Raw genomic sequence first — 20,400 nt, forward strand, 5'->3', positions numbered from 1 at the left:
TAGAAAGTATTTTGTCTTGGATATCTCATGGTCAGATAAGCTTTGCAAAGTTCTCAGTACTCTGTTTGACGCAGCCATAAAGACCAGCAGTGTTTGTATGTTTTATTACTTGTCAGTGGGAAAGCAAATCGACTGTTTGAACACACTATGTGGCCTGGATTGAAACTGTTGTCTTTTTGCAAGAAAAGAACTTTAGACTTGAAATTGTTTTTTAAGATCACTCCACAGTGTCTACACTTGCAAAGGTTTCAATGAAGTTAAATATAAAATAGCTTAAGTTATTCTACAAAACATCTGTAGATTTATCATGTAGAGCTGTCAAGCTTTGAGTTTTCAGACGTAGACTAACAAAACGGGAAACAGAGAAACAATTTTTTTTGTTTATATTACTGACCAGGAATTTTTCTTGATTTCCATAAGCTCAGTCAGTCAGGCTTCTTCCCATCTGCAGAGGCCACACTCAAGTTTTATCTTAAGATATTATTTTCCTTATTTTACACCACAACAGTTGCAAAGTGAACAACAGCAAAACTTCCTCACCGAGAAGAGAATTAGTTGACATCAGTAAAAAGGTAAGACAGTAATTTTCTATTTCTGTTATAGTAAGCACATCTGCCAAGAGGCTTACTGTCAGCATGATCTCACACCAATAAGAAGCAGAGGAACTGAACATTTTAATTTTTTATCAGGCAACAACTGCAGACTTCAGAAAATGTGAAACCAGAAAAAAACATCAAAAGAAAATAGGCTTGTTCTGCTGAGCAAACAATAAATCTGAAAACAAGTGATCAGCTTATCGGTGTGAATATTAAAAAAGTAAATGACAACTTCATAAGGTTGTAATAGAACAAAATTCAGATGAACTTTTTTAATGAAAGTATTTCTCTTACCTGTTCAGTTGATTCGGCTGGAACAACACTGACGGAAACTGCAGAGCAAAAGAAAGAAATATGCCTTTAAATTATCCTAACATTTCAAAATGTAACTAAACCATAAAATGTGACATCCAAAAGAGTCGCAGTTGGATTGCAGAGTATGATACATCATTTATCCATCATAATTTGCAATAAGGGCCCAGAGAGCATCTATTTAATCACATTGCTGCTGATGAGGAGACAAAATCCTTTGCAGACAAATTTCCAGAGTGATTACAAATCAATACATCAAAAACATTCTCAAGCACCTCCTGATAATTAAGAAGAATAATTAATTTAAAGGAGGAAATGGTTCAATTTCTTCTTTAGACTCAGCAGAGAAATGATTGCACAGTTGCTGATGGTCCCATTTCTAACCTAAGCACAGTGGTTTCGTTTTTTAAAGAGAAAAGTTGACTGGTATTATTAATGTCACAAAATCAAAACCTTAATATGTACTCAAAAAAGTTCAATATGATCTCCCCGCTTTATGCAATTAATACAATCCATGACTTACATGAACCAATTATAACTCCGTTAATTACCTTTCATTTCATTTTTAAATTATTTTTTTTCTTTGTATTGAATTTTTTTCTTTGTATTGAATGAAATGAATAAAGGTTTAATAAAAAATAAAAATAAAAATAAAAAGCCAACCATTTCCTAGCATTGCTGATTTCTTAAACAAAAAAGGTCGAAGCACCTTAAATACAATCAGTGTGTTAAAAGCAATGTATTTAATTATTTCAGTCAAGAAAGCACAAACATACAGTATATATACATACATACCAGTATCAATTATTCTGACCATTGAGTAATCTGATTTTTAAAAAATCCTACAGATTTTTTATTTACTATTTAAGCATACCCAATGCAACATTCAGCATTACACTTACATAAAAACAGAAATCAACTGACGATGTGATTCCTTTTTTAAACAAGACAATATGCAGAAATGCTGAAATTGGTTCAAAATATATTGTTTAATTATTTAATACAACAAAATGTACACCATTATGAATCAATGTTATGCCTTTAATTGAAATCTTTTTTCATCAAACAAATGTCTTTGTGGGTTGATTAACTGAATGTCACATTAAAAATGATCAAGAATAAATCATGTTCCAGTTTTTTAAAGGTCTGCAAAACTGGGAATTTTAACAAGAGTGTGGATACTTTTCAATGATTGTGCAAACTGGAGAGGATGTTGAACATTTTGCTCCTACACCATAAAACAGACCGTGTTGGAGAAACTTACTGTTATAACTGAGTGACTATATGACTGATGCTGATGCCTATTATGAATGTCAAGAATGCAGATTCATTGTGAGGCAAGAGGGAAGGAATATGAGTCAATTGTTGACACGTTTTGCAAAATAAGAGCGCAGTGCACAAGGCTTTACTCATTAATTAGATCTATGTGGGTCATAACTAGTGCCATCTCTGCAATGTTATGCTTGTGGCTTGTGCAGTATAAGTATCAGCAAAGGACTGAATAAGACTATTTAATGCCAGGAAACACAAAAACCTTTGAAAATACTTATGTTTTCACAAATATACACACTTTACTATTTTGAGTGTTGGATTGAAATTAATCATTTTTCACGTCCACAAACTGTGCTTTTGGGATTATCCAAATGCAATAACTATAAACTGTATAAGAATAAATGTTTAAAGATTTTAAGGGACAAGAAGCCACCTTAAAAAAACAGCTTGCATTAAACTATGACGGCTCATGTTTCATGTAAAAGAGAGAAAAAGTTATGATCATTGGTGCAACATTGTTGTATTGACAATCCTGATCCTAAATATTGCCATTTAGACACCCCTAATTTTTTATTAGAAAAGGAAACACTTATATTGGATTTCATTAAATGTCGCTGTGGACACATGGTTGATCATGATTACTTTGTTTTGATCAGTGGTCAAAGAGGGAATCAGATCCACATGTCTAACACACAAAGAGGAGGACATAAAATTAAACAAAAAGATTGTTCTATTTTTTTGGTTTCTCCAAAAAAAATAGTTGGCATAATCAAAATAGCCAACTACCAACAAAGATGAATAACTGTGAAGTGGTTAAATAGATCAGCTCGGAATTATGTGAAATGTGAAATAGAAAGTTTTAGTTAAAATGGTTACGTCAGCACAGGAAATGGGAATATGAATCCATCCAAAGCCCAAAATCACAAGCTGCATACTGATGAAGAGACTCCAAATTCCTGATGAAGAAAAAAAATGCTAAGTGTGATCATTGGTAAGGTGAGTAGGATCATCCTACATGTAGTGCCGGTAGTGTTGGCTTCTAAAAGACAAAAGTGTGCCAGTTGTGAAAGAAAGATCGTAAGTTGTTTATAAGCTCTAAAATCTACTTTGGATCAAATAGGTCTTCACTTTTGCTCTGAAAGAAAATAGAGTGTGTTAAATCCAAATCTTGTCATCTTGATATCACAGTATCCCAGTTTTCCCATATCATTAAAAATGCAGCATTTGCTGCAAATCCAGGCTTCCTACAGGAATACAGTAACATTCAAAATAATATATTCTGTGACAATGGTTCCGAATTTCCATCATTTCATGGCTTACCCCAGTGAGCGAGAGGGGGGAGTAACTCCATACATAATGTTGAGCACAAGGGAGCACCTCCATTTCATCGCCTCCTCATGCTGCATAATCAGAGCAGTTGTTTCCAACCAGCAAACCACGCCGAGGGGCTTGATGGTTGGATCTTTCTGGCATTGATAGAAGAAATTTTAGAAATTATGTTAAAGGATAGAAGCTATCACTGGTTTTTCTGAATACGTTTTAACAAAAAGCTTAATTCTTATTTCTGGTACTATAAGAGCAGGTAATTAATGGCGGCAAATTACAAAGATCTTGCAAAAAGAAACAATCCATACTGATAAAAATTATAATGTTAGGTTTTATTTAAAGGGAACATTAAATACACAATTCACTTTTAAAAACTCAATTACATTTAATTGTGTACTTGGAGTCTCTAGTAGTGCATAAAAGTTTAATTTAGTCTCTCCTGGTGCTGAGTAGATATTTGTATTTTCTGTTTGTGATGTGTTTTTCAAACTTTCCAGTTTTCTCTATTCCCTATTTAAATTTTTGAACAATTTCTTCCTTGTATTTGCTGCTGAATTGTTAAACAATGTTATGGACGTCCAGCAGACAAATTTCCCAAATCTGATATTTTTATTTCTCGCAACAATTTTATAGTCCAACTTCAAGTATCCTGAAGTTAGAAGTCAAAACACTTGGTTGTTGAGTGTTGTAACCCACATAATTCATTTCCCCCAGTATCAGAACGTGGGGAAGAAAATGTTATAATTCTTGGAACTTTACCTGCAAGTGTGGAAAGTCCTCTTTGTTTGCACAAAGGCCTTCGAGGATGAGTTCATCAGCAACCTTCATCAATGTCAGAAAGGATTTGCCAAAAGACTTTGTCTAATTAAGAGGTTAGTTTCTTCTGTCTATGAAAATGACATAAACAGCAAAGCAGTAAGCTGCAACTGATATTAAAACGACAGCAAACTTTACTTTAGATATTAATTTATTGTGCTTATATGATGGCCTGGCCATTGTTTTGATAGCAGTAGCTTCCTGCCTTTTGCCCTCTGTGCTCGCTTTCAGCTCCTTGAGGACATAAACATACTGCATGTTTTGAAAAGCATTATTAAATTAAAACTCTGGCATTGTTTTGGCTGTTTTTGTCTTGGGGAACACATGATGTAAATACATTCAGTGACGTTCTTGTCGCTAGTGTTAGCTTCTAAACATGAGGCCATGTTTAGAAGACTTGTTTATTCATAATGTATTATCGTTTTCTGGCTCAAATATATAAGGCTGAATGGACAAGTATTGCATTGTTTGGGAATAAAAACTATGGTTTTAGCAAACCACCGCATTCCTTAGCCATCATGGACATGGAGTCACACCAGTGCCCTTTGTGAATGCACATAGTTTGAAAAGCCAGCGCTCACTGTAGTGAATCAGAAATAATGTCTGTCAGATATCCAATTTGAAACTAACCTCACTGCAGGAGCAATCCCTGAAATTTGGAGTGAAGAAGGACTATCCAATCGAACAGTTTTAGGGTGGAGTCAGATGTCCGACTTGTCCTACTATCAGACCCTGCTCCATTCTGTCACTAACAAACCAATCTGTAATCTGATTGGACTGTTGCATTTGTGACTGACATAAAATTGGCCAATCAGATTAAAGAAAGAAAATTCAGGTCCAAATTATTTCTTCTGGGTTAAAACTCACACACAAGCAAGGAAACTTCAGCACAGTTTTACATGTTTTGCTTTGTATTTGCAAAAGGATCATGACAAAAAAATAGTTACTTTAATTAATTTTTATGAATACAAATCTTGATTTACACACATTTAAACAAACTATCATTGATGCTCAAGCATAAAATTCTCAGACATTTTGGTTTACAATGTGACAAAATTTATATACAACTACATATTCTGGTTTAGAAGCCTAAATGTATTTACCATGGACATTGTACATGCACACATTTCCATCTATCCATTGTGAAATCAGATATTTTTGCCATTCTATGCTACCATGTTACAAACTGCAATTTGCCACAACACAATTTGATAAGTACATAATATTTATGACAGGAATTTGTTCCCATAGTAAAGCTACAATAACGAGGAGTTCAGACCAAAGTTTCATACAGACCACTACTGAACGAATTAAATGTGAAAAAGAAGGATTTAAAAAGATATGTCAACTTTAAAGCCATTTCTTTTTCTATTGAATTTTTTTTTTAAATAAAATTTTAGATTGCTTGTATAAAATGTGTCATGTTTCTTATTCAGAGTTCTATTTCTGTAGGAATGTAATGACTACAGAAGAAAAAAAGAAATCGCATGTTAATCCTTTGAAGTCACTCAACCCTATTAACAAAGGCAGTTATGTAGGTGTGCAATATGCAAATGAGTAGGACAGCAGCAGCATTAAAAATCTTATGATCACTTTTTCTATGTGGGGTACACAGAGCTAAATGAGACACTCAGAGGCTGCCAGACAGGCTGAGAAAACTAAAAGTGCAGCTACAACTGTTCTGAAAAAAAAAACCAACAAAAAAAAAACACATCATCTGGTGAAAACAATAACATCTATAAAATAATTTTAGCAACACCACGCCTGTACAGTTTGCCACAGAAGTGCCACATCCACAAATCACTTCTGGGACCAATAAACAAATAGCTGAAGGCCATTAAACCTCGATTCAGCTCATACTCATCTCCTCCAGAGTCACGGGGAGCACCTGGCGCCCTCAAGTTTACAGAAATGAACCCGTGCAGTGGCACAATTTAGAGGCAGGAAAAAAAATTTAAAATTCTGGTGCACCAACCAAAATATTAAAGGCTCCATTTCTCAGTCGGTTAGGTTCCAGCTATTAAAAGTACAATAAAAGTAACACAACTTCAGCCTGCTGTTTCCTTATGAAATAAAGTTGGATGAGGCCTGTGCTTATTACCAGCATAAATGTTTATAATGATCTTAAAATTCAATCAAATGGGACACAGAGTAACACAATGATGTCCATGGACCACCTGTTGTTGCACAGTTTCAGTCAGCTGGCTTAGAGGAGGCTTCGACACTTTGCAGTGAAAACAAATGTATTGAAATTTGTAGCAATTTTTAATATTTACAAAGATTCAACAAATGTCATTGAAACTTTAGAATGTCATAATTAATGTCACAAGATTATTGCCCTAAATCCTAAATCAAGATTATTGTTTTTTTATTATTGGGACAGTAAAACCCCAAGTCTAACATATTGTGAGAATCTCAAACTGGCAAACATATTTTAAAAAATGTTACGTGGAAAAATAATAGCCATATTAATCATAAAATAGGTCAGATCTCTTAATTTGAAGCATATGCATTTCTATAGAATAAAGTGATTCCAATATAATACATGAGATTAATATTATTTTGTCAGCTACGCAGCACTTTAAGTTGTGCGTTGCTTCTGAAGCAGTGGCACACATGTGTGGTGAGGCCTGCAGTTGAACTTTCAACCATGTCTCAAAATGTTGCAGCTACCTGGCTTTGCTGGTGATAAAGTGTGTTTTTATAGTGTCGACAGTGTAGTGAGGTCACAAGCTAATATTAATTTACTAAAACATTCAATGCCTGTCTGTCAGACATGCTAGACACACAATAATGTGACACGGGTGTTGAGCTGATCAAACCCTAGATGCATAATTCTATGATGAACACAAATTCTTAAAAACTTTTTATCTGATTTGAATTTAGTCAAAGCCTGACTGTTGTTTGGCACCTTATAAATGCCAGTGATTTCTCCGCAGATACACTTCGAGCTGACAAACAGAAAAATCTATTATAAAGCACTTTATCAAGAAGTTGCCACAGATGGCACACAGTTTGAGTCTAGTTATAATGCTATTGATTTGCACCTTCTTAAACGGTGTTCAAAACTATAATGTATGCAAAACGCATAAGCCTCATCTGGAAATGTGTCATGTTAACCTTTAAAGCTCAAGCTTCTGCATCAGTCATGGGAACCACACTTAACTCTGTGGAGTCTAAGTAATGTGACTTCTAATGCAAAAAGAGAGAATATTAAATACAAATTTAGATGCTCTCTTGATGCAGCGATGCTGCAGAAGTGGGCATCTTTGCCAAAGTTATGGAGTATTAAAGGTGCACATGACATCACAAAGCTTCCTTCCTGCAACTCCTCTTCCTCTTGAAGCAGAAAGTAGGTTAAATTAGTGCATTGTTGAATCAATAGTTATCCCAGCCTTCTGTATTCGATCCTACATGGCCCGTGGTCCAACAGGATACTGCTTCTCACTTTGAAGCACCATCATGAAAACCTTTGAAAAATGCTTGACAAAGCCACAATTTTAGAAAAAAGTAATGAGTCAATCAGAAATCTGTGGCAAATTTCACAGTTTTAGTCGAGCCTTGACCTATCAACACTGATTTTAGTCGATTTCTATTCTCTTTAAGAACATCCTTCTATTATCTGAACACGCTTATGCTTGCAGGGTCGCGAGAGGGGTCGGTGTCTATCTCCAGCAGTCGTACGACAAAAGGCAGGGTCTTTAAGAACATTAATAAAAATGAAATTCAAAGTATTTTTTTCTATCCTTCCTGCTGTCAGTGGTCATTAATAATTTACATCGGGAACAAAGGGAATGTTTCACTATGTGTGAAAGAGGAGTAAAGCTTTTTACTAGACAAAATTATTTGAATCTATCTTATCACAGTTCACTAACTAAGCATCTCTCATGTGCATTTCCTAAAGAAAACAGACACTAACCCTAACGGAAATTTCCAATGCAACATTGACAAGTTCAAAAAATATCATGTTCTGTAACATCAAAATTAAAACATAGAAATTAAAAACTCACATTACTACAACTTCACTACTGCTTCATTTTTAAACAGCTTCTGATACTGCAAATATCTAACTTTCAGACTTCTTCTCACAGAAGCAACTTCCACACTGAAAAGTGTTGGTTTCTCCATTCACAGATGATGCAATCACTGATCACATAAAGAGTTTTTTACAGACCAGTCAGATGTTTGTGTAGCTCAAACTGGTGCCTTGGTGTCTCTCAAAAGATAAATAAGTGAGATCTACACAGCATAAATGCATGCTTTCTGTGCAACATGAAAAGCATATTTTTTCACTAAAGTATGATCCTAAACCTTTGGAGAATGGCAGTGAAAGTAAAATTTCAAAAGCAATGCCTGATGTACAAAAAAGCAGAGTGTATAAGATATTTGATCTTAAACCGATATGTACAAATTATGTAATTTTCTAAAAATACAACTGACTCATTTAACTGTGAGCAATTATGCATTCAGCTATAATCTGTTTATACATACATCTGCTTGGAAAAATAATTTTTATAGAAAGAATAGACCTTAATTTTACTTCCGAAGTCTTCTGTGGATAAAATCTAGTCTCTGCTTTTTGAACATCACAAAATAAATATGCATTCCTCTGACTACGTAAGGTATCAACTTAGAAATAAGCAAATAAACAAAGTAAATTTTACATGAAGTTTTCTCTTTTCTTGGTAAAAAATTCTGGACCCGTGTAGACCTTTCCTCCCTGCAGACATTGTGAGTTACTGCAGGAACAGCACAGGTGTAATAATGAGTCCTGCATTCCACCGAGGAGCAGTCCTGCTGTTGTACAGCCTGATTTGCTTTCATGACTTGCTGGGAAGCTTAATGTGCTCTCATTAACGTAAGGAGCCCACAATGCCTTGCCTGAAAATGATCAGTATATTAGCAGAAACTGATGAAACTTATAGGAACTATTACCGGCAATTCTAGCTAATCTTATTTTAAAACTAGCAGGTCTAATACCTACAGACACATATCTTTAATTGGGGAGCTGTTTCAAATAATTTGCTTTTATAAAGAAATCTTCGTTCAGGACATGGAAGCTGTGAAAAAAAAATCTATAACATTTTAGAGAAAGGGGTTTCTTTTCATCAAACTATGGCATGTAAACCCATTTGTTCTTAAGTTAATAACTGCTCATTCAGGGCTGTACTGCCTGGGTAATCTCAGGGAAGTAACAACAGCTGGAGAGCAAATTTACTTTGAGCTTCAGTCCTCCAAATTTCATCACCCAGAGTGACTCCATCTAGCCTGCAGAGAAAACTTAACTTGCTTTTCTTCTCAAATTGCAAAAAAGGTCCTAAAATTTTCTCGGCTGAAGTAAAAAAATAAATAAATGAAGCTTTTTATCATGTCAATAATAAGACTGCGTACACTGTTGTGTGCGCCGTTATTTAGTTGTTTTTATTATGTGCTGTATTGAACAATAATGTCTTTTACTATAAAGAATCTCCTTTCTGTGTAGAGCTAACCACAAACTTCTTAATTCTCTTTGGTAGATTTACCTTCTGATAAAACTGAAAGAGACATCTCTAAAAAGTTATCAACATGTAGCAGAAGAAATGTGAGCTTATTTACTATCTTTTTTTAACCAAAACGTAACGCTGAAAATAATTATACCCTTTTCAATACTCACTCAAAAAATATTTTTGACCTCACGGCATTCAGATCCTTCATCTAATTCCTGAACGATTCATGGCATTTTTCTGTTGGTTTTCTCAATGATAGATCGACTGACACTTTGTCAATGTCACTTACAGTCACAACAAAGACTAGTGAAAATGCACTTTGCATCACCGCCTGATATTCCTTCCGACCATTTTTTTCCCCCCGTGTCCATTAGATTCAGAATGATCCAAAGCAGGAAACCATTCAGAGACTTGGATCAAAAAGCCGATCGGCTACCTTTCTTCCACAAGACAACCTTGAAGCTCGTTTGAACAGTTGTTGGGCAGAGATTCCTTCCTCTACTGAGCTCAGAAAAAAAAAGATCAGGAGATCCAGTCAGGTTCACTGAGAGGTGAAACAATGAGATCTGGATCTTAATGTATGGCTTTCTAACTCTTCTGATAACGCACTGTTCTGGTCTAAGGAACTGACAGATCAAATGTGGCTTCATTTCTCCTTTATTTTTATATCACAAACTAGCCATTGAAAAGCACCTTTTGATAACTCTAAATAAGACCAGATGCTCCCTTTTTTATAAACTTATAATTCCATCCATCCATCCATCCATTTTCTGTACACCCTGGTCCCTAATGTCCCTAATACAGTCCTTGATCACATGTAGTTAATCTGATTACAAGTAAATCATATTTGTATATAAAATCTCATCATGCACACTTTGTTCACATAGAAGATAACAGCTCCCTGACTGGGGAGCTATTGTAAAATCATTCTGTAAAATCAGAACGATTTTACATATCTTGGGATATTTAGAGACTCATCAATATTTAATAAGACTGACAAAGTATAGAAGTATTCATATGACTTAAACCAGCATCTATCTGCTATATTAGAGACAAAGGATTTGATGAATAAACTAGGGTAATCCTGTAATTCCATAATTTCCACTGAATTGAAAAAACACTACCTCTATTAATGAACTTCTTATTCATGCAACATTCTCCTAATCAGATTCAGCAGGTCAGACCTCAAAGTAAACCAGCATCAGCCTGAAAAGGCCCAATGGGTGCATGTCAAGTCACTTTCAACTTGTCTCTTGTATAAAGTATGTCGTCATTTCTAAGTACGTATTAATTAAATTAAGTGTTTCCATTATCTAGTGCAGCATTATATGACACCAACCTGCTTTACAGCTTACTGTCTCAGATCTAAGTTTTAAAAGTCCAACAACTTGTGTCCGCAGCGGAGGGTCAGAAGAAAGAGATCTTTCTGAAAGCTGTGCTCTGCAGCTCAGCTTTCACCACCATCTCTTACGTCAATCTCCCAGGCTTGTTTTCTGGTGCTGAATTCATCTGTCATATAGCAAAGAGATGAGGCAAGGCTTCAAAGAAAACGGCCGATTTACAACTCAAACAGGGAGGCTGAAATAGCAACCGTGTTGGAGATGTTTGAAATGGAAATGACAAGAAACCTGTTGCAATTAATATTTGTCATTACTGCTTCTCCATCAACCATCATTGACCATTTAGGATTTTGTAACATTTACATAACACAACATATCATTAAAAAAACAGCATTTGTTGCAGGTTGGAGCTACACTTTGTTTACTGAATGATTTCCTGCCTGAATAAAGAAACATATGCGACCGTTGCAGAGCCACCCCAGCAACCACAATTGAAATGCGCTCTGAGCAAACAGAGGCAAAGTGCTGTGGCCTGAGACTGGGAGGTGCTGCTCCCCATCCAGACTGAGTCACACTCAGCTGCAAACCGCTCCAGTGCACATCAGAAATGACAGTGGGTGGAAACTTCTCAGACAACATCATTGAAAAGCAGCAGACGTGGTAACCTTGTGTCACCAAACCACTCGCTCTCCCCAACCTCAGAAGAGCTGCGACGTTCATGTCCATAAATGTTGTGCTCTGGGCGAGTCGCAAGTAAACACAGCTTCTGTTTGTACACATGCTCGATCGAGACATAATATCACTGCTGCACAAAGTGAACGCAGTGCATTTCATTTTTAACCCCAGTTTCAATAAATGTTTGAACTGATATTTTCTTCATGGAAGTGGAAACCTATTGCATCATTAAAGTTTGCAAAGAAGAGCCTTAAGTTATTTTTACAGCAGAGCAAAAAGGGCTCATCGTGATGGGTACAAAATCTCTTGAATTTTAAGGAGATCAATATTTTTGAAAATGAGTTGTGGGCATAAGGTGAGCAAGAAAACAATGAAATTGTACACAAAACTGAATTTGATTACGATAATTCGTTATATGTATTGTCTAAAAAGGGTCTACTGATGAGTTTTTTTTAAGCATGACATTGGTTAAATTTGGTTAAATTAAAGATGGCACCAGACTGAGAATCTGGTATTAAATAAAGCTTATCATCAGGGACAAAAGTTATAATAAAAAGCTATACCATCATTAATATTATAGTTTTATAGATTAGATACATCAGTGGTGTCCAAGCACTTTTTCACCTGCTCAATAATAAACAAAACATGAAAAATTTTAGCAAAACGAAACAGACCGATTACTGTAGAAAAGGCTTTTTTTGTCCTCCTGTCAACATAAAAAGGCTATTACACATTTGCTTTATTTAAAAAAAAAAGTACACAATCAACATCTGCGGATCTTCGTTGTTTTTTTGTCATAACTACATTTTCCCCCACGACCCTGACTCACTCTCCTCCTGCTCTAATGGACCTCCACACTGCACTCCAGTCACTCTGTTCAAACCACTTTCCAACTGCAACAGCATACTTTGATTGACTGGGCTCATCACAGCCTATATTCTGCACTATATAGTGTAGCAGTGCATAGAATTTTTAATTGGCAGGAAACATTTGCGAATAAAACTTCATTCTTGTATTGTATTATTTTGGTAACACAAGTCAAACGCATAGTCATTTATCTGAAATATTTATTCCTGCTTATTTGGTTGATTATGATAAACGGCTAAAGGGAGTAATAACATTACATTAAGCTAATAGAAACGGTTGTTAATACCACAATATTGACCCAGTGAGTATGTTCATGCATTGTACAGTACATGCACTTAATATCTTGGTTGGTGTTTCTTTTGTATTTGTTACTTCAATGCAGTGTTGCATGGAGGTGATCGACCTGTTGGACAATTGGAGTAAAAAAGAAGATGTTGCTTTAATAGAGGCTTTCAGCTCATCCTCAGCCTAACATCCATGGATTCGGTCTGGGGTTTACATCAGGCCAGTTTGCTGACTGATCAGGCAGAGTGGTAACATAGTCACTTAAATCAAGTATTATTGGCAGTTTGTATGTGTGTGTTTAAGCAGAGGAAAGCACAGTGCTCTAAAATGTCCTTATCGACTGCTGCATTGGCTTTGTAATGTATTAAAGAGAGTGCACAAACACCAGCAAATCCTCAGTGGCTGTGGAAACATCACACTGGCCATTTGAATACCAAACTCTCAAGTAGTAATCATCTTCCTGTTTCATATGCACCTCTTTTGACCAGACTTTTTTCTTCCACTAAATCTTCTATTAACATGCATGCAGAACATATTGATTGTCTGATGGGCAACTATAAAGTCATTAACGTTTAGGTCATAAAATCACAATAAAGATTAACTTTTACTTTTAGCCTGTGATATTTGAGAAACTGCATTATGGTTTTCCACAGCTGTAAGCCATGATCTTTAAAATGATCAAATAAATGTTATGTCACAGTGACCAATGACCATATAGTTTATTAGTTTTACTTATCTCATTGAATTAATTAAAAATAACTTCTTGGTAATATTTAATGCAATAAGGGAGGCTCAATGTCTAAGCAAAGCAGGACGACACTTTTGCAACGCATTAGTCAAGTCTGTGCACGCCTATTCAAAATAAGATAAAAACGGGCTCGACTGTAGATTTGTATGACCAAATTAAGAGCTCAGATCTCGACTGACAAATTAAAACCCACTTGAAGATCGGGGGGAGGTAGGCACCAGCGGAGGTGCACTGATCCCCGGGCGTGAGTCCTGCCAGCGGAACGTCGATGTGTCAGGAAGAAGCAGAGCGAGAAGAGGGTCACAATCCGACACCCCCCTACCCCCAAAAAAAAAAAACAAAGTCTGTGATTTAAAGTGCTAGAGCTTTCAACCTTCGCCCTGTAATTAACTCCAGAGCAAACTTAGAGCACTCTGAGAGCCGCATGCTTGCCGAGCAGTGCGAATCGCCTGGAAACTCCTCAGGAAGTTGAGGCGGATCATGGCTCCTCACTTCTCAAACAGTTATACTAATGCGCCCGGGTTTCGTCCTCCTGCCCATGCTCATGCTCTGTTCGGCTTCTGTCAAAACACAAGCTTCGCCTTTTGAAACTAAACAACACGAACTGTTCACTGTTTGGACCGCCAGCACGCTCCTCGCAGCTGCCTACTGCGAACCTCCTGACACAAGGATTAGAAAGTAAAGTGAGCACTTACGGAAGGAGAGAAAAATCCCACAGACTGCCACTTTGTGCCCGATATGTGGGCTGCTCGACAGCATCCTGAGAGAGTCCTGTGACTGGTGTAGGCGGTGGAGAAAGCTCACAGAGCATGGGCTTACTGGCAGTGAATTTTTTTTCCCCAATAAAAAAAGACAGGGTTATTCCTTGTCACAGTTTCACGGCAAACTGGGAGTGGGTTTGTGCTCAGCTAGCAGGCATCCCCAAGCTTCTGTCCAAGGCGCAGGGACGCGCTCTGCTGGCGGGATGAATTCAGCTGACAGAAGGTCTGAGCAGATGGAGAAAATCAGAAAAAAACACCCACACGATGCTTTCTGCTGCTGACTTCAGGTGCTCTCGTGAAAACCAAAGCTGTTTTTAGTATTAGAGACACTAATTTACCTTGGGCTTTTGAATTTTGTACATGTTGACAGTTTTTGTGTGTGTGTGTGTGTGTGTTTACTTTTTTAAAAAACAAAAACACAATCAAGGCACGCATGGTAACCGTGTATTAAGTAATGAAACTGTGAAAGAAAAAAACCATACTCCTTAATGTTCACTTTTGATCACTTTACAGCTTCAAACTTTATTTATTATATTTTGCATGATACTAGCATGTACAGTTAGACCCCAAATTATTTACTCCTGGTAGATTTACATTTAAAATTATTTTTCATTCATGGCACCATCCAGTTTAGATTTTTTTTTTTTTTTTTTACCAAGATAAAACCATGCTTCCACTGTAATTTTGTTGAACTCCAGTCATTTGTGGCTGGAAGGGCCCCTGGTCCCATCACAATAATGTTCAGGTCTCTACACTGATTGTCTTCAATTAAATTTGAAGATATAACTCTGGCTTGGTCATTACAATATTACTTAAAGTCAGAAGAAACTTGTAAAGTAAAAAAGTGACTTTATTCCTAAAACTCACAGGAAGAGTGAATAATTTTTTATTTGTTTTTAGCTGTGATGTGAAAAGAAAAAAATAAACTTTTTTTACAGTTTAGAACCTGAGATGTCTGCATTTTATCCAGACCCCTTTAAATCTGACAACCACAAATAAAATCTAGAGCAAGCATCTGCCTTTGTATATCAACTAATTAGTAAAGAGTCCAACTATGTGAACGTAGATGTTCTGGTAAAGACCCAGAGGATTGTTCGTGAAAATTGGTGAGACACATCAAAGAGAAACTTGGGGTGAAGTTTGAAGCAGGGTTAGATTATAGAACAATAACCCAACCTGCAGAAGCATTGTTCAATCTACTTTCCAAAAGGAGAAAGAATATAGCACAAGATGACATGACAGACAAACAACAGCTTTGATCAGTGAAGTAGTCACAAGTCACTTGGTAACTCTAGAGGAGCTGCAGAGATTCCCAGGAGAGAGAACATGTCGGCAAGAAAATGTTAAGTCATGCAGTCCACAAGTGTGGCTTTATGAACAAACAATGAAATGAAAGCCACTGATGAAAGGAAACCATAATGGAAATCTAATAATGCACATAATCCTGAAAACATCATTTCTACAGTAAAAAACTGTGGCTGCCTCATTCTATGGATGTGCTTTTCTTCAGTAGTGGTAGGGAAGCTAGATACAGGACAATCTTGGAAGAAAATCTGTTGGAGGCTGCAGAAAACGTCAGACTTCACATTCAAACAGAACCCTTCTAAACTTACAGCCAGAGCTACAATTACTGGGGTAGATCAGGTGTGTTGAGGCAGAAACACATCTAGAAGTTGTAAGACACAAACTCTCGAAGACTGGACTTTGAGACTTGAGGTTTTGATCAAACTTTGTTTGTTGGAATTCACTATTTAACTTAAGCTCATTAGGAATCTGTAGCAAGACTTAAAAATTGAAGTTCTATCCAATCTGACTGAACTTGATCTACTTTCAAATAAATAATGAGTGCAACTTTCACTGCGTAAGTGTGTGATGCTTGAAGAGACACACCATGTGTAAATGCAGCAAAAAAAGCCTTTATGGAGTATTGACTCTAAGGACAAATGCACTTTAAAATTTTAAAATTTTCATTTGTGAAGACAATTCAAAACCATGTGTTCTTTGCCTTCATTTTCACAGTCATTATTTTGCTGATCTGTCATATGAACTCTAAGAAAAATATGTTGAAATTGTGACTGCAGCAGAACAAAATGTGAACAGTTTAATGAATATGAATGATTTTAGAAAGCAAAGTACTGTGCATTCAGTTACTTGACATGTGGCTCCCTATGGTGTTTAAAAGCCGAGACCAACAAATTTCTCAAAATTTTATCTTGCAGTTTGACAGGAGTAACACAAAAGTGTTGATACTTGAATTGAAAAATCCCTGCTTGGTTTGAGGAATTTTAACTACTAAATTATTTTGAAATTGCCTCATTTAAAGAAAAGAAGGAATTTAACCTTTTCAAAAGGGAATTTAGAAAGATTGAGAATGAAGTCCCCTAAGGATGCAAGTGGCTCTCTGCATAAAACATGCATGCTTTTCTGCATTTTCAAACCGGCCTCATTATTCAGACCAGGAGGTAGCTAAAGAGATAAAGCAGAATAAAGCACATGTGTGATTTCAGGTAAGTGGTCTAACCTCACCACTTAGTCAGCAAGCTGCTGTAATAGCTGGACCCTGAACATGGGGATACCAAAATAGAAATAGGATGCTGTGTGTGCATTTGGCAGACATTTTACCTTAACAACTTACAAATGAGGATATAACAATGCAGTGAATATCAAAGCTAATAATATACCACTAGCCAGGCTAAGTCAGAGGTGACAGTTAAAATAAAATGTGTAGGCATAGAGTGAAGACAATAAAGAGAAGCAGTAGAGGGGTAGATGAGTACATTATGGTACTACGGTACAGAGAAACAATAAAAGGAACAATAAATGCTAAAAATTCAAAGTTCTTAGGTTTTTGTTGTTGTTCTTATAATTTACTGCTGTTTACTATTGAAGTGTTGGAGCTGTGAATCTGCCTCAGGTCAATATTATTGCTCTCTTTATTGTCTTTTTATAAATATAAATTTAAAGCTAAGTCATTACTGAACATATTTCACTAAATGAGTCTTTTTTTATGACTTTGAACATGAGTTAACACTGCTTGAGTTCATTTAAACTTTTAGGGATAAACGTCATTCATATTCAGAACAAGGCAAACAAAATATGAGTGCTTCCCAGATTTTTTCAGGTTTCTATTTCCTTCCTACTAGAGTAATGCCAGTATATGTGAGATTTTTGTTATTCTACCATTCAAAAAGAAAGAAGAAAAAAAATCAGTGTTCTGTGTTGATCTGTGTATTTATTTCGAGTTTCCTGTGTCTCTGAGTCATCATGTCCTCCCCTTGATTGTTTCCCAGGTGTGTCTCATTCCCCGATTACCTTCTGTGTATTTAACCCCACCTGTGTCCTTTGTTCCTTGTCGGGTCCTTGTCTAGCTGTCGTCTCAGTTGCCGTCTAGTCTCTGTCGTCTGTGTGCTCTGTCAGTCTGATCCTTGGTTTAACCGGTTGCTACTGGCGTCGAGCCCTGGTTTCTGCTCGGCCGTGCTGCCCAGCATTTTTGGATTATATTGGACTGAGTTATTTTCTGGATTTACTTTATTAAACCATCATTTCTCATCTCATCCTGTGCCTGCTGCGTTTTCCCTCTCTGCCATTCACCACCATTTCATGACAGTACAACTGCAAAAAAGTGTTTTGTGAATGTATCTGAAAGCCAAGTGCATGTTTTTCCACTGTTAAACACAAATATAGCAATAAGTCTAATTAACCGTTATAAGAGCTGTTTAGTCCTTGCACATTGTGAAGGCCCTTTCTGATCATGCTCTTTCATGTGAGTGCCTTTTCTTCAGAGGCATTAAGATTCACTACAAAAGTTGCATTATGATTTTTTATGCTTTCACAGTTGTGGATTGCATAATATTCATGAGAATCCTCTCTTAGCATTGTAATGAAGCTGAGAAAGTAATGATCCTTGATGAATGAGCTGAAGTGTTACAGGAATATGAAGCTTGATTTTTTTCTTCAGATGACAGAATAACCACATTCGGAGAAGCACTGTTGTTTCACAATCAGTGCCAGTTTATTTTCTCATGTTTGATTCAGGAACATTTAGGCCAATTTCCACATAATTTTGAAAAAAAAAAAATCATTCAGATAAGCTCCGACAGATCAGAACAGCTTCAAGGCACAGAAGGAAACAATGGGATTGAAACCGCATCACACTGGATTCTAGAGATAATTAACAGACAGAGACAGGACATAACCTAAAAACCTTAAAGGGGAGGTATGATGTAAAATCGATTTTTTTTTTAGCTACATATCATGTTATAAGGTATGTATCAAAAACATCCCTGGAGTGTTGCTTTGACTCTTTCGTGCATGTTTGAGAAATCCTTCAATCTCCCCTGGCAGCCATTTGAGGTTCCTAAGTACTTGCTGTTACCGAGCGGCACCTTTTCCACACATAATTTTCCCTCAGCTCCTTCAGACTAGCGGCAGCAGCAATCAGCAAACAGTCTGCTGAGCTTATCAGATGAACCACTTCTCAGTGCTATGCTCCTAAGAACAGGTATACTGAATAATAATCCATCTTGAATGAAAAGCATTGTTGCAGCACAACTTGGTTAGAACTGAACCAGGCATCAACCGACTAGAGTGAGACTTAATATAGAATTCTTCCTCCTCCTCCTCTTCCTCCAGTTTTACTAGTGCAGCTAAGTTGTTTTAATAATCTTTTTAATAACAGTGTAATTAACATCCATCCATTGTCTTACAGGCTCGGGGTTTCGCGGGGTGCCGGTGCCTATCTCCAGGAGTCAACAGGAGAGAGGCGGGGTCACCCTGGCCTGGACAGTTTGCCAGTCCAACGCAGAGACAGACAGGACAGACAGGACAAACAATCATGCATGCACTCACCCACACCAAAGGAGAACTTGGAGAGACCAGTTGAGGTGATAGTCATGGGAGGAAGCTGGAGTACCCGGAGAGAACCCATGCATGCACAGGAAGAACATGCAAAGTCCATTCAGAAAGACCTTCTTGTTGCAAGGTAAACGTTCAACCAACTGTGCAGCCCACAAGAAGTTTAATGTTAGTAAAAACAAAGAGTCATATATCTTTGTCTACTAATTTCAAGATGACCTTTCTCTTCTTCCCTTGTAGATGCTCGTATTTACTGAGCTTCCCTGAATAATTCAGTCCCCGTGAAGCCCGAGTTGTGAGTGTTAGAGTAATTATGTTTTAGAGTGGAGCAAAGTGCTAATACTTATTGTAATCAAAAAACAAATTAGATGTGTAGAGCCTCCCTTCAAGTAATTAATGCTAGCTTTCACAAAGTTGCACACTCTCCATACTTCCCCATGTAATAGATTGATGAGGGGAGTTCAGGTGTGTGCATCTCTGTGTTTGTGTGGGTGGGCAGGGGATGATAAATTGCAGGCTTCAGGATCTCCATGGATATCGTTTCTATGAACGGTCAGACCAGCGAAAAATAAATACCATGCTGACAATTTACTTGATGGACTGTGCAAGATCTAGTTAGGTTTCCACATTATATACCACACCACACTCTCTCCATTCTTATTCCATGACAAACTTTGAGGGGGATTTCTTTTTTCAAGACAATGACACCTACCCTGTTACCTTTATATCCTTCTGGAATTATTATATTCACCACTGACATCCTCAAGTATATATTTCTATCTGCATGGGTAAATCTTCTGAATCCACTTAATACATTTCTTACTGTCACTGCAGCAGCAAAAATACCCCTAATAACCTAAACCAAGGGCAGACCAATTGAACTACGATGTCTTACTTAGAAATTAAAAGGCTGGCTGTTTTGAAAGAATGAAACATTTATTAATTATCCATTTTCATAATGAAATGAATAATGAAAATATTGATTCACTGCCAATAAAATACATTATATGTCATAATTATATATGAATTATACATAATTCATATACTGTATTACAATGCCTT

The 20,400-nt window shown here is 36.6% G+C and overlaps 1 protein-coding gene across 1 annotated transcript in view; it reads right to left on the reverse strand.

Moving 5' to 3' along the window:
• b3glcta (beta 3-glucosyltransferase a) overlaps positions 1-14,757 on the reverse strand; it is a 77,221-nt gene extending 62,464 nt beyond the window's left edge. The window contains exons 1-2 of the mRNA XM_044119587.1: positions 14,419-14,757; positions 891-928 (exon numbers count right to left, since the gene is read on the reverse strand). Of these exons, the coding sequence (XP_043975522.1) occupies positions 891-928; positions 14,419-14,482 (102 nt within the window). The 5' untranslated portion in view covers positions 14,483-14,757. The remainder of the gene's footprint in view (positions 1-890; positions 929-14,418) is intronic.
• Positions 14,758-20,400: the final 5,643 nt, after the last annotated feature.

The sequence above is a fragment of the Gambusia affinis genome, linkage group LG06, assembly GCF_019740435.1.
Source record: "Gambusia affinis linkage group LG06, SWU_Gaff_1.0, whole genome shotgun sequence".
Classification (NCBI taxonomy): Eukaryota; Metazoa; Chordata; class Actinopteri; order Cyprinodontiformes; family Poeciliidae; genus Gambusia; species Gambusia affinis.